General features: G+C 38.3%; 1 protein-coding gene across 5 annotated transcripts in view; it reads left to right on the top strand.

The window, feature by feature from the left end:
• Positions 1-15034, top strand: part of ASCC1 (activating signal cointegrator 1 complex subunit 1) — a 115237-nt gene that overhangs the window by 19433 nt on the left and 80770 nt on the right. For 4 of the 5 annotated variants that reach the window (XM_068547769.1, XM_068547771.1, XM_068547768.1 and 1 more), the window contains exons 2-5: positions 1195-1329; positions 2500-2599; positions 6481-6578; positions 11204-11382. In XM_068547769.1, the coding sequence (XP_068403870.1) occupies positions 1218-1329; positions 2500-2599; positions 6481-6578; positions 11204-11382 (489 nt within the window). In that variant the 5' untranslated portion in view covers positions 1195-1217. Of the gene's footprint in view, positions 1-59; positions 629-1194; positions 1330-2499; positions 2600-6480; positions 6579-11203; positions 11383-15034 lie in introns of those variants that run through there. The other variant, XM_068547770.1, reaches the window with a different exon arrangement.

Here is a 15034-nt window from a genome sequence, read left to right as displayed (position 1 = left end):
TTTCCCATCATTCCTAATGAGGAGTCTCGTAGCCCAGGGCCGTATAGGAAAGGCAGATGAAGGGTTTCCTGTCTCTGAGACAACCCTATCTCCCCCCTAGAGCTCAGTCTGAGGCCCGACCTTAACATTAAAGTCTGTGTTTGTGGAGAGTTTTTGTGTGTGTGTGAGAGGTCCTGGGAAATTGGGCACTAGGGTATATTGTCATTAAACTATTGCTAATTATGCCCCCTCTTCCGACATTCAAGTCTGTTTACCTTTTATATTGTTATTTCTCACAACACGAAATCTCCTCTTGGTTCTGTAAGCAAATTACCAATTAAATTACCAATTAAAGTGACTTACTTGCTGAGGTTGGATTGAGCATTAGTGTATTTAGTAAGGATTGTTTTTTTTGGGGGGGGCACTCTTTTAAGTTATTTCGGGCTTCAAGACCATCTAACATACGTGGTAGGAACACCGGTTAAACATAACCACAGCTAACCCGTAAGGAACCTTTGCTTCGTAAATTACTGATTCATTAAATGGTGACTGGAAACTTGGCTTCTCTGTGAGTGATGTACAGTTTTTGAGCAGTGACCTACGGAAATCGGATTCCTCCCCTCGGCAATGTGTTGGTTTGGAGAACCATGTTGGTTAAGTCATATTTTAACTTTGTTTTGATAGGCAACTGGATCTAATTGTTGGGTATATATTTCTAGCACCTCTAAAAGAATTTAGGGTTTTTTTTGTCCTCCCCTTGAGGATAAGTGTATTAAATATCCCTAATTCTCTTAAAGGTCGTGCTGGATAGTGAGGATAAGACACTTTGCAAATGTTTAGATAAGCACAGAAGGTTGCATTTTACTCCCTTTAGGTTAAAGTAATGAAGAGATCTCTATTCTCTCTTTCAAAGTCATGGATGGGCTCAGTATCTTTTAATCATTTTTTGGGGGAATGCTGAATAGCTTACAAATTACTGTCTAGAGTGTGCCAGGAGTGGAGTAGTGTAGTGGAAAATGCAGCAATTGATTTAAGACAGCTTCTAGATAGGGGAAATCTAGTGGAAACAATGCTGCTTTTGCTTAGGATGTACTGTGAACTGATGCCCAATTATGCCCTTTTAGGCCTACATGAAGATCCACATAACAGAGGTGGGGTTTTATTTATGATTAAAACAAAAGGTAAGGTGATCGTTTATTTTTCGGTATTTCACAGGACTGTTGTTTGGAGAAAGTATCATGGAAGTTCTGCGTCCACAGCTTATAAGAATTGGTGGACGGGTTTACAGGAAGAATCCCATCCAAGAGCAGACTTATCAACATGAAGACGAAGATGATGACTGTTATCAAGGTAATCCTGGTTGATCTTTGGTCAGATTAGAAGTAAAATGTTCTCCGTATTGTAGAAGCAATTCTTTGTTTCAGTGTATTTCTGTGTGAGCCCTGAAATTTGAGATGTTTGGCCTCTCATAGCTCCCTTTGTGTTGATGTCCGAGGGGACAGATGAGTGAGTTTGATGAGGTGCGCTCAGTTCATACATCAGGTTGTGTCTCATCTTTGTGCAAAGGCTTAAGTGTAATATGGGGTAATTTTAGTTAACTATTAATATTAACCATTAATAACCTGTGGCAAAATGAAGTTCTTTTATCTGTAAAGCTATGAAGTAATTTCTATAAATTATTGAAATAAATGAACATGTGCCCAGTGTTAGCTGTTGTTATTATTATTGTTGTGTTGTAACTTTTCTTTTCTTCTTTGCAGTCATATACAGGCAGTTTCAAATACACAACCAACATTATTACTATTTAAAATAGGGATGATTTTTAAGAAGTAAACTAAACCGTTGAGACGGGCAGTATTTTCAGGCTGATTAACTTGGACTTGGGTTTAACGCACAAATAGGGCCTTTCAGGTTCTCTGCTTCCTTTTCCTTTTGGTTTGTAAGTTTTTCCATTAGGCCCTGAGCCTTGGGGAATAGTCTTCCCCTTGGTCCTCCCCACTGTTTCCCTTTTGCCTTGGGGCCTTGAGCTCCTTTATTTCACCCTCCTCCTTTCTCTTTGTCTTGGCTGTGTGGAATAAGTTCTCCAGTATCACTCCTACCTCATTCACTGAAGTGATTTTGTGTTTTAATACTAAAACCCACTGAGTTGTACATTTTAAGAGAATGAATTTTATGTTACATGAAACACATCTCCAAAAGAAAAAAACAGTACAAAAAATTTTATTGTGTCTTAGCTTTCTGGGAGAAAACAGTTAAATAGTGGTATGTAAATACTCCTTTTCTACAGTTCCAAGATTGGAAGATTTAAAATAGTCATGTGTTTTTTATTCTTTATTTTTCTTCTAAGAGCAGGTCAGAAGGAATGTCAAAGCAGTGTTCTGTAGTGTAAAGTGTATGGCTGTTTTTTGTGTGTGTGTATTGCTTTTTTTAAACCTCGAGAGTGGTTGGACAGCTGGGGAGAAAGCAGACTGTTGTCCATAGAGCAGCAGCTCTGAGCGAGATGTTACCATTTCTGTACAGGTCTCGTGGAGTGTGCAGAAGAGTCCTGTGAAGCCTATGAGGTGGTGCAGACCCCGCAAGGTTTCCGGTGTACTGTGAAGGCCCCCAGCCTGCTCTACAAGTGAGTGAGCCCCCGGCAGCTTCATGGGAAGGCATTTCTAGGAAACATAGCAGGAAGTGGATTCTTCTCTTTTCCACACTTACTGCAATGCTTGATTACTAGTGATAAAATGGTTTAGTGTTTAATGTCCTAGAATTTCTAACGACTGATTGTAGATCAGTTTCATCATTTCACATGTGTCACCAAGTCCTGTTGATTTTGCTTCTTAAATATCTTTTGAATCCACTTATCTCTTTCTTTACAGCCACCCTGCTGCCTCATCTGTGAATTACTTCAAGTAGCCTACTTACTGGTCTCTCCACATTGATTCTTGCTCTCTCTTCCAATCAGTTCTTCACATTGAGGGTGGAATGATCTTTTTAAAAGGCAAACCTGATTATTTTACTACCTTTGCTTGAAATCCATTAACATCCTTCCTCTGAAGACGGAATTCTCTTCCATTAGAGCAGTGGCCAAAATCTTGAACATGAGTTAGCTAGCCTTGATCTTTCAGTCTCATTTCACACCACTGTTTCCCTGGCTTTGCACTTAAGCTTAACTGGTTTTCTTCAGTTCTTCACATGTGCTGTGTTCCTTCCTGCCTTTGAGCCTTGGCATATGCTGTTCCCTTTGCCTTTTAATCTCTCCTGTTCCTTAGCTAGTTTTATTCTCCTTCCTTAGGGAAGCTTGCTTTGACACCGACATCCCCACCGCCACGTTGATTACCCTACTATATGTTTTCATAACACCATCTACTTTTCCTTTGTAGCATTTCTCAGTCTTATGTTTGTATTTATTTGTGTGCTATTTGATATTTTTCCCACTAGATGGGAAGCTTCTTGAAGGTAGGAATGTGTCCTGTTATTCTCCAATGCTTGTCAAATACTGATGTGCTTTTTCCAGAGTTATCGTTATATGTAAATTGCTTGGGAAGCTTTGCCATCACTTCAGTCTGTGCTTGCTTGCTTGCGTGATGGACCACATTCTGTCTCTTATTAACCACTAATGCGGTTAGCTTATGTGGCTGACTGGCTTCTTTTGGGCTTGTGCCTCTGGAGATAGGCTGGTCTGGGAAGTCATAGATTTTTTTTCTGTGTTGTACCAGATGAATAAAGTCTGTCCTTGATCCTCTGTGAGAGGAGACCTACAAATATGGAATCATATACCTTTAAGCTCCAAGAGGCAAGTAGTTTCATTTTTGTCAACCTTGAGAATCTCCTGAAACACCTATTAAGGATGAAATTCTTATGGAATGTGGCTGAATGTGAAACCAAATGTTAATCCTGATAGCTCACTTTCCTCTCAGGTTCCAATGACATTTTCTTCTAAGAAACATGATTTTAGAAAGTTGTGGCTCAGGTTCCTGATAAAATCAATGCAACATGTCTTCCTTAATGTATATATTTGCTACTGCTAAGCTGTGTAAAGATTCCTTAAATATCTGATTCTAACTTGATGACCTTTTGAATTCTATATGTTCTAAGTACTCATTTTGTTCCAGATGACTTGCAATTTAGATTAGGTATTGGTTCTGCTAAATCCTAATTAATAGACAATATTTACTAGGAAGACTCCTTCCTCCCTCCCTCCCTTCCTGTCTTATTGAGAAATAAGTGTCATACAGGGAAGATTTCTTTCTTATGAATCATTTATGTAAGGTTATTTGGATCAAGGAAGAGATTACTTGACCAAACTAATTTATAATCAAAGCCTAATGGTGATACACGTGTCCACGGACTGGATCTAATACTGTGGTTCTCAACTTCAGGTGCACATTTGAAGCTCCTGGGGAGCTTTAAAAATTCCTGATGCCTAGGTGCACCCCAGACCAGTTGAGTCCGAATCTCTGGGAGCTGAACCCAGGCATCATTAGTTTTTGTAGCCTCCCAGGTGATTCCAGTGTGTAGCCAAGATTGAGAACCACTTGATCTGGCAAGAATTTCCACTTACATATTCAATAAAGGAGTCACCCTTTCATTGCATATCTGTTTTATTGTAGTGAGTGTTTTAGACTTTCCATGTAAACCTCTTTTGGGTCTGGTACTCTTAACTGGAAGGATGCCATCATGGGCTTAATGAGGATGGCATGGGCTGTACTGAGCTATGTGTCAGTCACTAGGAAGCCCTTTTATATATGATCACATTTAATCCTTAAAACAACCTTATGTTACTTAGGTATTATTCACTCCATTTTTATAAGTGAGGAAATAGGCTTAGAGTGGTTAAATGACTTGCCCAAGGTTTGATTCTAAAGCGTCTTTAACCTCAACCACTTCCCTAAGGTGCCTGGACTATTAATAACACTTTGAGCCAACTACTTTATGGTAAGTTTGTCCACTAGCCATGTGCTAACAAACAGGAGCCTGGTTGAAAGCTCCCCTTGTTGATAAGGCCTGGAAAGACAAAGGCCTGACGGAGTTGGTGCTGCACAATCCCTAGCCCAACACAGAGAAAAACCACATGGAAATTGTGGAGTTCTCGTCCTCTTTTAAACATCTTGTTTTATAAAAAACTGGCTTACTACAGTAGATCTCAATGGAAATAACCGGGCTTGGTTATCCCTTGTAAAAAACAAATGCAGAGTTTTAGACATAGTCACCCGTGCTGTTGGATACTGTAATTGAAATCATAGAAGCTGAAATACTGTTGATGAGGAAGTTTTATCTCTTAACTTTATGGTCCTGTGATGGTCTCTTAGTGCTTTATAGACTCTGAAACTTTTCTCCTGGGATCCGGTAGTCTCATTTGCTTTAACACATCTAATTACTATGGGTTTCAGAAGATAACCTTGGATTGTCAGAATTATTTATGCTAGGAGGCCTAGGCAAGTAATGCATATGAGCCAGCAGATGATTGAGGTGCAGTCAGTGAAAGACAGTAGGGAGGGACAGGATTTGTGATGAGCTCATGTTCCATTTTTAGGAACGAGCTCATGTTCCAGCCTATTTTTGCCATGAGTAGTCAGATCTCCCAATTTTTCAAAAGAAGTTAGAAATCTATATTTTTAGGTAAAATTTCCCAATTTTTAGGTGAAATCTCCCAAGCAAAACGTGCCTATGTGTTTGAATTCAACCTGAGGGTTACCTCTTTACTCTGTGTGCTTGAATCTGTCCTGACTGGTGAACCCTGCTCTTTGTTAAGCTCTTTACCTTTATTTAATTAATCAAGGATAATTCCCTTAGGATGAACTCATAATGTAGTTAATTTGCTCTCTAAGAGAACAAGATTTTCCCCCTTCAAACTGTAGACCCATTCAAGTGCCCTGTGAGACTGTGCCAGCTTTCCTTTCACTGAAGTGCAGACCCAGATTTTGAATATAGTTTTTTTTTGTTTTATTTATTTATTTATTTATTTTTGGCTGCGTTAGGTCTTTGTTGATGCGCGCGGGCTTTCTAGTTGTGGCGAGCGGGGGCTACTTTTCATTGCGGTGGCTTCTCTTGTTGCGGAGCATGGGCTCTAGGCACGTGGGCTTCAGTAGTTGTGGCTCGCGGGCTATAGAGCTCAGGCTCAGTAGTTGTGGCACACGGGCTTAATTGCTCCGCGGCATGTGGGATCTTCCCAGACCAGGGCTCGAACCCGTGTCCCCTGCGTTGGCAGACGGGTTCTTAACCACTGCGCCACCAGGGAAGTCCCTGAATATAGTTTTGAGAAGCAAGCAGGCATTGAGCATAGTTGTTCTTTCTATGTGGTTGAATTGGCTGTAGGATATCATTTTGCCAATGAGTGTAATGCAGTATGTTCTATAAAGCTGTATGACTTGTAATTTCCCCTACAGATACTGAGTTTTTACTGAAGCACTTTTCTATGAGGGAGTGTCTCTGGCCACATATGATTTAAACATGATGGAGTTCTTTATTCTTGTACATTTTGATCTATGTTTATTAAGTTCCTTTATATTATAGGCATATAGTTGGAAAGAGAGGCGACACTAGGAAGAAACTAGAAGTGGAGACCAAAACTTCCATAAGCATTCCTAAGCCTGGACAAGAAGGAGAAATTGGTGAGACCCAATATATATGTTATATTTGGAATCATTTGTGTGTGTGTATGGAATAATGTGACCCAACTGAGGTGTTTGGTGACTATATTCTTTATGTGGTTCTGTAGCTGTTGGCCTTTTTATATCAGTGTCAGTCTCCCAAATGAAGAAAGATGTAGTCATACAACCTTATCTTGATTGAGTACCTGGGCCTTAATTTTATACTTCACCACGCACTGATGGAATAAAGCTTCCAGATTTTGTTGTGGACGAGGAGATTTCTTTCATGCTTCAGTAGCTTGAAATGAAGTTGTGAATTATTTCAAGTTAGAATTAGAGAAAACCAGTGAGATCAGCAAATTTGAAATAAAGTTCAGCCCTTTCCATATTGTTCTCTTGTTTTTATCTTGCTTTGTAGACTAGGAAGGAAATTGTAAGGGTAATAATTAAAACAACAACCTGATTCAAATAACTGGTCAGGTGAGGAAAAATAGTTTAGCAATAGAAATCACGTCAGAAAGTGTCTGTACTAAAGCAACAGTGTGAACCAAGGGCATAGGCTTGTGTTGTAAAGTGGCTTTGAGTGAGAGGCACTGGAGGGACAGAATTTTAAAAAACTCATCCTAAAGCAGTAGGACTTCTTCAATGTCGAATAAGTGCAGCAGCCTCCAATAATCCATTTTCCATAAACACTCATAGGTTGTATTAAGTTTTAGGAGAAAAAAATAATAAGTACTCTTTTCATTTTGTGCTGTGTAAGAATAATCACTGTGGCAGATAAGTAGCAGTTGACTTTAGGGCAGCGCTGTCCAGGAGAGCTTTCTGTGGTTGTGAAAATGTTGTGTATCTGCACTGTCCAGTGCAGGAGCCACTAGCCACATGGGACCGTGATTACTTGAAATGTGGCTAGTGTGACTGAGGCACTGAATTTTAAATACTACTTCATTCTAATTCATTTAACTTTTAATTTAACTAGCTGCGTGTGGGCTCCTGTTTTGGACAGTGAAGTGCTAGAATTTTCCAACCCCCTGAAGTTACCAACCCCTTGGTAACTTCGGCAAACTTTAGCTTTAGGACTTTAATGACATTTTTGAAGGACTCTCACTGAAATAAATATTTAGAATTACAGTTAAAAAAACTTGGGTCTTTCCTTAAGTGTTAAAGTTCGGGTTACAAATATTGAAGTAATTTTATTAATTGCATTCAAGCTTATTTCCTGATTTAAAAATTAATATATGGTTTCAAAAACAAAAACTTGTAGAAATTATATATAAAGTATAAAGTGAAGTCTCTTGTGTTACGAACCTCAGCCATAATTGCTGTTAATAGTTGAATCTGTTCCCCATTTTTTCTATGCATATAGCAACAGATGGATAATAATTTTTATTTTTGTAAAATTATTACATGCTGTAAATGTAGAGATGTTAGCCATTTTAAGATACTGGAGGCATTCCAAAACTTATCCAGAAAAGGTTAGACAGATTGTTAAGATTCCATTTTGACTTAGAAACCACAAATATTTAAGTGTGAAAAATAAGTGTGTCTAATCATTAAAAGTAAGAGTTTAGTGGAACTAATTTAACTGAAAAACAAGACAATAAACTGGCTTATTGGTCTTGTAGGGAAGTAAAGTATATAGAAAAATCAAATTTATTGCTTACAGTAAATAGGGTTGTTATGTGAAATCAAGACTGCAGGTGCATTGGTGTGGTATATGCTGTAATTAGTTATTTTCTTTTTCCTCTCCTAAATTAGAGAAACTAGAGAAGCAAATGATCTAGTAGGTTTTAATTTTTCCTCTAGATAAGGATCTGGTCTAGTCTGTTTTGAAGTCTCAGGCAATGAGATGTAAGAAGATGCTTTTAAAATGTTATTGTCATTGTAGTTAGGCAATTGGTTTTTTTAAAGTTTCACATCAATGCCTTTAATTGTTTTCTTCCTCTGTATCCCTTATTGTAGTCTTTAGACCCATGCCATGTGAATTCTGGTCTTCTCAGATATAATATTCTAATGTTTTAGAATATTTCTAACCACATCATATTTGCTCTTTAGTAATTGTTTGCTCAACTTTGAATCTTTTTCTGGAAATCAGCCTGAGCACCTTTGAAGTGCCCTTTTCAGTTTTCTATGTTAAAAAACTGAAAATGTCTTATTGGTCTTATTCTCTACTGAACTACCTTCTTAATGGAAAATAATAGATTTAGCATATTGTACTAAATTTTTACAGAAATAAAACATAAACATGAATTTTAAGCTTCCATCCCCTCCATCCCTTTTCCTTTTATTTTCTCACCATATTTTCTGTCTCTTGCAGAAATAATTATAATTTCTACTTTCCTTTAATTTTGTCCCAGTTTACCATTAAATCCTCCTTTGTCAGTATTTCTATAGCACATTATTTGAATGCCTGCTAGGATACTTCCCTTCACTGGGCATCTGAGTCTTTTGGATTCTCAAAGTATCCTATTTGAAAATATAAATAATGTCATTAGAAAATATCCTATCTCAGCTTCTTACATTTTTTGGTTATTACTTATGTCAATTTTTTACTTAGGCAAACAGTTTTTAGGCTTTCTGTTAATTAATTCATTCATAATTTACTTCTTTTCTTAGAAATTTCCATCTTGTTTCTCTACAACAAAATGGGTATGATAATTTCATTCTTATTAAGAAATAGATAGGTTGTTCTTTAGAAAATTTCAAGTGCTTTAATGGGAAGTATTAAAGAAATAATTCCATTTGTTTGTCCTAACTTCTACAGTTGCTTGGAAGGAACAAGCTCTGTGGTCTTGAAAGTACATAGCACATTTTGCTACTATTAGAGTTAATACTTCAATATTTTATATTCAGAAGTCTGTCCTTTCCTCTTTAATAAATAGTCTGTTAAAATGCCAGTTTTGTTCATTGTTCCTATCTTCTGCACCTTTCCTTAGTTTCTGTTTTGGACCAAGCACTGCCAGTTCTGGAACCTAGAAGATTAATCTCTGCTTAAACAGAGGTTGTGTAATCCCTAAATGATTGTTTTTCTTTGCAGACAGTGGTGTTAAGGCTTCGTGGCTTTTCCCCCTATTTTCGTTTACATATATATAAAGACAGCCCAGACCAAAGAAGACCAAATTACACCAAGGCGTGGAAATTTGATATTCATACCTCAATACAGATATAGATAAAACTTTTACTTTAACCTTATATTTTCATACAGTTAGGGTAGGATTGTATATACTGTAGTAGACTCTCTTCTGCTCTTCTACTATAGTGAATCACTGAAAATTCTGCCACAGTATTTTTAAAAATTGAGGTAAAATTTACATGACAGCTCCACTCTTTTTGTTCTTAATTTTTTATTGTTATTTGAATTTCTGTGTGATATATTGTTCTTTTTTTAAATGGTAGAATATACACAACATAAAATTTACCATTCAGACCACTTTAAAGTGTTGAATTCAGTGGCGTTTAGTATATTTACAGTGTTGTGCAACCTTCACCACTGTCTAGTTCCAGAACATTTTATCACCCAAAAAGGAAACCCCATACCCATTAAGCAATCACTCACCATTCTTCACTACTCCCCAACTCTTGGCTACCACTAATCTGCTTTCTGACTCTCTGAATTTGCCTGTTAGGTATTTCCTATATGTGGAAACATACAATACGTGGCCTTTGTGTCTGGCATCTTGAACTTAGCATAATATTTTCAGGATTGACCCATGTTTTTGCATGTATCAATACTTCACTCCTTTCTTTTGGCTGAGTAGTATTTCAGTGTATGGAAATACCACATTTTATTTATTCATTTATTGGCTAATGGACGTTTGTGTTTTTCCACCTTTTGGCTCTTGTGAATAGAGCTACTATGAACATTTGTACAGGTTTTAAAAATTTATTTATTTATTTATTTATTTTTGGCTGCATTGGGTCTTCGTTGCTGTGCATGGGCTTTCTCTAGTTACAGCGAGCGGAGGCTACTCTTCATTGAGGTGTGCCGGCTTCTCATTGCAGTGGCTTCTCTTGTTGCAGAGCACGGTCTCTAAGTGCACGGGCTTCGGTAGTTGCGGCACGCAGGCTCAGTAGTTGTGGTTCAAGGGCTCTAGAGCACAGACGTAGTAGTTGTGGCACACAGGCTTAGTTGCTCTGTGGCATGTGGGATCTTCCCAAACCAGGGCTCGAACCCGTGTCCCCTGCACTGGCAGACGGATTCTTAACTGCTGTGCCACCAGGGAAGTCCCTGTACAGGTATTTTCTTTGAACACCTGTTTTTACTTCCTTTGAGTTTCTATCTAGGAGTGAATTCCTGGGTCACATGGTATTTTTCTGTGTACCTTTTCAAAGAACTGCCAAACTTTTCCATAGCAGCTGTACCATTTTACATTCATACCAGCAAGGTATGAGGGATTGCTTGTAGCTTTTGAACTCATTTTTCTACTTCATCAGATGGTCTTAAGGTTATTCTGTTTTTAAACCTCATTCTGCTTAGACTGAATTCATTAACAGCTTTCTTACCCTTGGTACTGTCCCCTGTTCAGAATTATATACACATTCATGACAATTTTATTCCCCAGAGATGACAGTTTCAAGAGGTCACCTATTTTACAACCATTTGATGGACCTTGAGATTTTAATCTTTTCTTTTTTGTTTTTGCTTACAGTAATCACTGGCCAGCATCGAAGTGGTGTAATTTCAGCCCGAACTCGGATTGATGTTCTTTTGCTCACTTTTAGAAGAAAGCAGCCCTTCACTCACTTTCTAGCCTTTTTCCTCAATGAAGCTGAGGTTCAGGAGCGATTTCTGAAGTTCCAGGAGGAAGTACTGGAGAAGTGCTCCATGGTAAGCAGCAAACAGAACAAAACAAAAAGTTAAAGAAAAAATATAAAGAAGAGTACAAAAATGACTCATAATTCAAACAGTAGAAAGATACAAGTCTCTTCTCCCACTGAAAAAGGGAACCATTTTTAATGGTTTCTTTTAATTCTGAACTGCAAAAAATATATAGACATATCAGCACGTAAGTTTTTATGTTACAGAAATATCCTTTAAAGGATGCTAAAGACACAAAAGGATCATCCTAATATCCACACTGTTCTGCACTTTGTGGGTGTATAGATTTCTGTAGCCACCTACCACAATCAGGATACAGAACAGCTCTACTCCCCCAAAAAACTTCCTCATGTTGTCTCTTACAGTCACCTCTTCCTCACCCCATACTTTGGCAATCACTGATCTCTTCTTGGTTGCTATAGTGTTGTCTTCCTGAGAATGTCATATAAGTGGAATCATACAGTATGTAACCTTTTGAGATTGGTTTTGGCTTTCAGATTCATCCGAGTTGTGGTATGTTTCACTAGTTTGTCCCCTTTCATTAATTTGTTTCCAGTTTTTGGCAGTTATGAATAGAACTATTATAAACATCTGTGTACAGGTTTTTATGTGAACGTAGTTTTCATTTCTTTAAAGTAAATATCCAGGAGTGGGATTGCTGGTATATATGGTAGGTATATGTTTAACTTCATAAGAAACTACCAAACTATTTCTGAGTGCCTGTACTATGCATTCCCATCAACAGCATAAGAGAATTCCAATTGTTCTGTATCCTTGCCAGCATTTGGTGGTGTTGGCATTTTCATTTTAGCCATTCTAATAAGTGTGTAGTGATATGTTATTGTGGTTTTTTTTTTTTTTTTTTTGGCTGCGTTGGGTCTTTGTTGCTGTGTGCGGGCTTTCTCTAGTTGCGGCGAGCGGGGGCTACTCTTCGTTGCAGTGTGCAGGCTTCTCATTGTGGTGGCTTCTCTTGTTGCAGAGCACAGGCTCTAGGCGTGCGGGCTTCAGTAGTTGCAGCACTTGGGCTCAGTAGTTGAGGCTCGCAGGCTCTAGAGCGCAGGCTCGGTAGTTGTGGTGCACAGGCTTAGTTGCTCCGTGGCATGTGGGATCTTCCCAGACCAGGGATCAATCCCGTGTCCCTTGCATTGGCAGGCAGATTCTTAACCACTGTGCCACCAGGGAAGTCCCTCTTATTGTGGTTTTAATTTGCATTTCTCTAATGGCTAATGATGTTGAACATCTTTTTAATGTGCTTTTTTGCCATTCTTATATCTGCTTTGGTGAGGTATTCTTATCTTTCACACAACTTAAAATTGTTTCCTTACTGTTGAGTTTTGAGAGTCCTTTTATATATATTCTGGATACAAGTCCTTTCAAGGGTATGTGATTTCCAGATATTTTTCCCAGGCTGTAGCTTACCCCTCATTCTCTTATCAGTGACTTTTACAGAGCGAAAGTTTTAAATTTTGATGAAGTCCAATTTATTAATTTTTCTTTTATGGATTGAACTTTTGATGTCATGTCTAAGAACTTTTTGCCTAACCCCAAGTCACAAAGGTTTTCCCTTAGAATTTTTATGGTTTTGCTTTTTTATGTTTAGATCTGTGACCTAGTTAAGTTTGTATAAGTTGTAAAGTTTAGGTTGGGGTTCATTTTTTTGCATATGGATGTCCATGCTGTGTTTTCTTTTTATTTATTTATTTATTTAAAATTTACTTACTTTATTTATTTTTATTTTTGGCTGCATTGGGTCTTTGTTGCTGCGCGCAGGCCTTCTCTAGTTGCTGCGAGCGGGAGCTGCTCTTCATTGCGGTGCGCAGGCTTCTTGTGGAGCACGGGCTCTAGGCTCCCGGGCTTCAGTAGTTGTGGCACGCAGGCTCAGTAGTTGTGGCTCGCGGGCTCTAGAGCACAGGCTCAGTAGTTGTGGCACACGGGCTTAGTTGCTTCGCGGCATGTGGGATCCTCCCAGACCAGGGATCGAACCCATGTCCCGTGCATTGGCAGGCAGAGTCTTAACTACTGCGCCACCAGAGGAGTCCCAAAAAGTTATTTAAAAAAAAAAAAAATCCATGTGGGATATTCCCGGGCCAGGGCTCAAACCTATGTTCCCTGTATTGGCAGGCGGATTTTAAACCACTGCGCCACCAGGGAAGCCCCATGCTGTGTTTTCTTAATCTTGTAATAAAGAGAGGAATAAAAGCATGTGGAATAAAATAGAATTGTGGTTAGTAATTTTTTTTTTTTTTTGGTTCTTGAGACAGATGGACCTACATCTGATTCTGGGTTCCTCAATCTGTGTAGACTTGAGCAAGTGAACCTCTCCAAATTTTTACAGCTTGCTTTGGAGAGTTGCAGGAAGGATTAAATGAGATAACATATAGTACTCAGCATGGTGCTTGATACAGAATAAGCATTTAATAAATGGTGACTGCTACTCCTGATATTTTTATGACTGGTTAGGTTAAAATTGTTAGTATTACTTGGAGTATTCAGAGTAGGTGAGCACTATATTTGATAGCTGTGGGCAAGGTCAGTGAAAATGTTTTTGGTGAAAATTTTTACAAGATCCTTTCTTCCTTCTCTTTTTCCCTTCTCTTGTCTGTCCTGTCCACATTGCTCAAGCTGGGTCTTAGGTGTTAGAATATAGTGAGATACAGGTATGCAGATATAGAAGTATTAGAATCCAAGTACTTTTATGGGACAGGGGGTGACAGTTGATCAACTTAATTATTTAAGAAGTAGGCTATGATGGTGAGAAGATTCAGACTGGGCAAATGTGAGTAGACAGTATGGAATTGTATAATCTATTTTTAGGTGACTTCTGTGGCATTTATGTGCTTGAACAAAGGTACATTTATAAGTTCAGTACTCAAATACTATATATATGTGTATGCATACATATATATGATTAGTAAACCATCAGAATATTACTAATTGTCATTAGTAAACCATCAGTATCTTTTTTCCTCTTAACATTTCATAGCAAGATGATTTCATTCTCAGTGGGAGTGGAGGGTGGGGTAGGAGAAGATCAATAACGCTGAAGTTATAAAGATGCAGATGTAGAGAATGGACTTGAGGACATGGGGAGGGGGAAAGCTAAGCTGGGACGAAGTGAGAGAGTGACATGGACTTATATACACTACCAAATGTAAAATAGATAGCTAGTGGGAAGCAGCCGCATAGGACAGGGGGTGCTCTGTGACCACCTAGAGGGGTGCGCTAGGGAGGGTGGGAGGGAGACGCCAGAGGGAGGGGACATGATGATATATGTATACATACAGCTGATTCGCTTTGTTATACAGTAGCAACTAACACAACAATGTAAAGCAATTATACTCCAATAAAGATGTTAAAAAAAAAGCAGAAGTTTCAGTATGGTCTGGTAAATTTTGTGGGGGTGGTGTTGGTAAGTTCTGGAGTTGTTTTGCCTTGTAAATACCACTTATTGAAGCTCAGTGATTATTTATTTTTTGGAGTATTACAAATACCTGATATTCAACAAGCAGATTGTAATAAATTAACCTTTTTCTTTCTCTGTGTGTGTGTATATGTGTGAACAGTTTCTCACTTTTCTTTTGGATCCTGACAGGGGCTGACAGGGAACAAATATTGGAATGATTACTTTAACTCAGCTGGAATGAGGTTGGCCACTATGAAT

This window comes from Eschrichtius robustus, chromosome 7, assembly GCF_028021215.1.
Source record: "Eschrichtius robustus isolate mEscRob2 chromosome 7, mEscRob2.pri, whole genome shotgun sequence".
Taxonomy (NCBI): domain Eukaryota; kingdom Metazoa; phylum Chordata; class Mammalia; order Artiodactyla; family Eschrichtiidae; genus Eschrichtius; species Eschrichtius robustus.
This window is presented reverse-complemented; position numbering and strand designations above follow the sequence as displayed.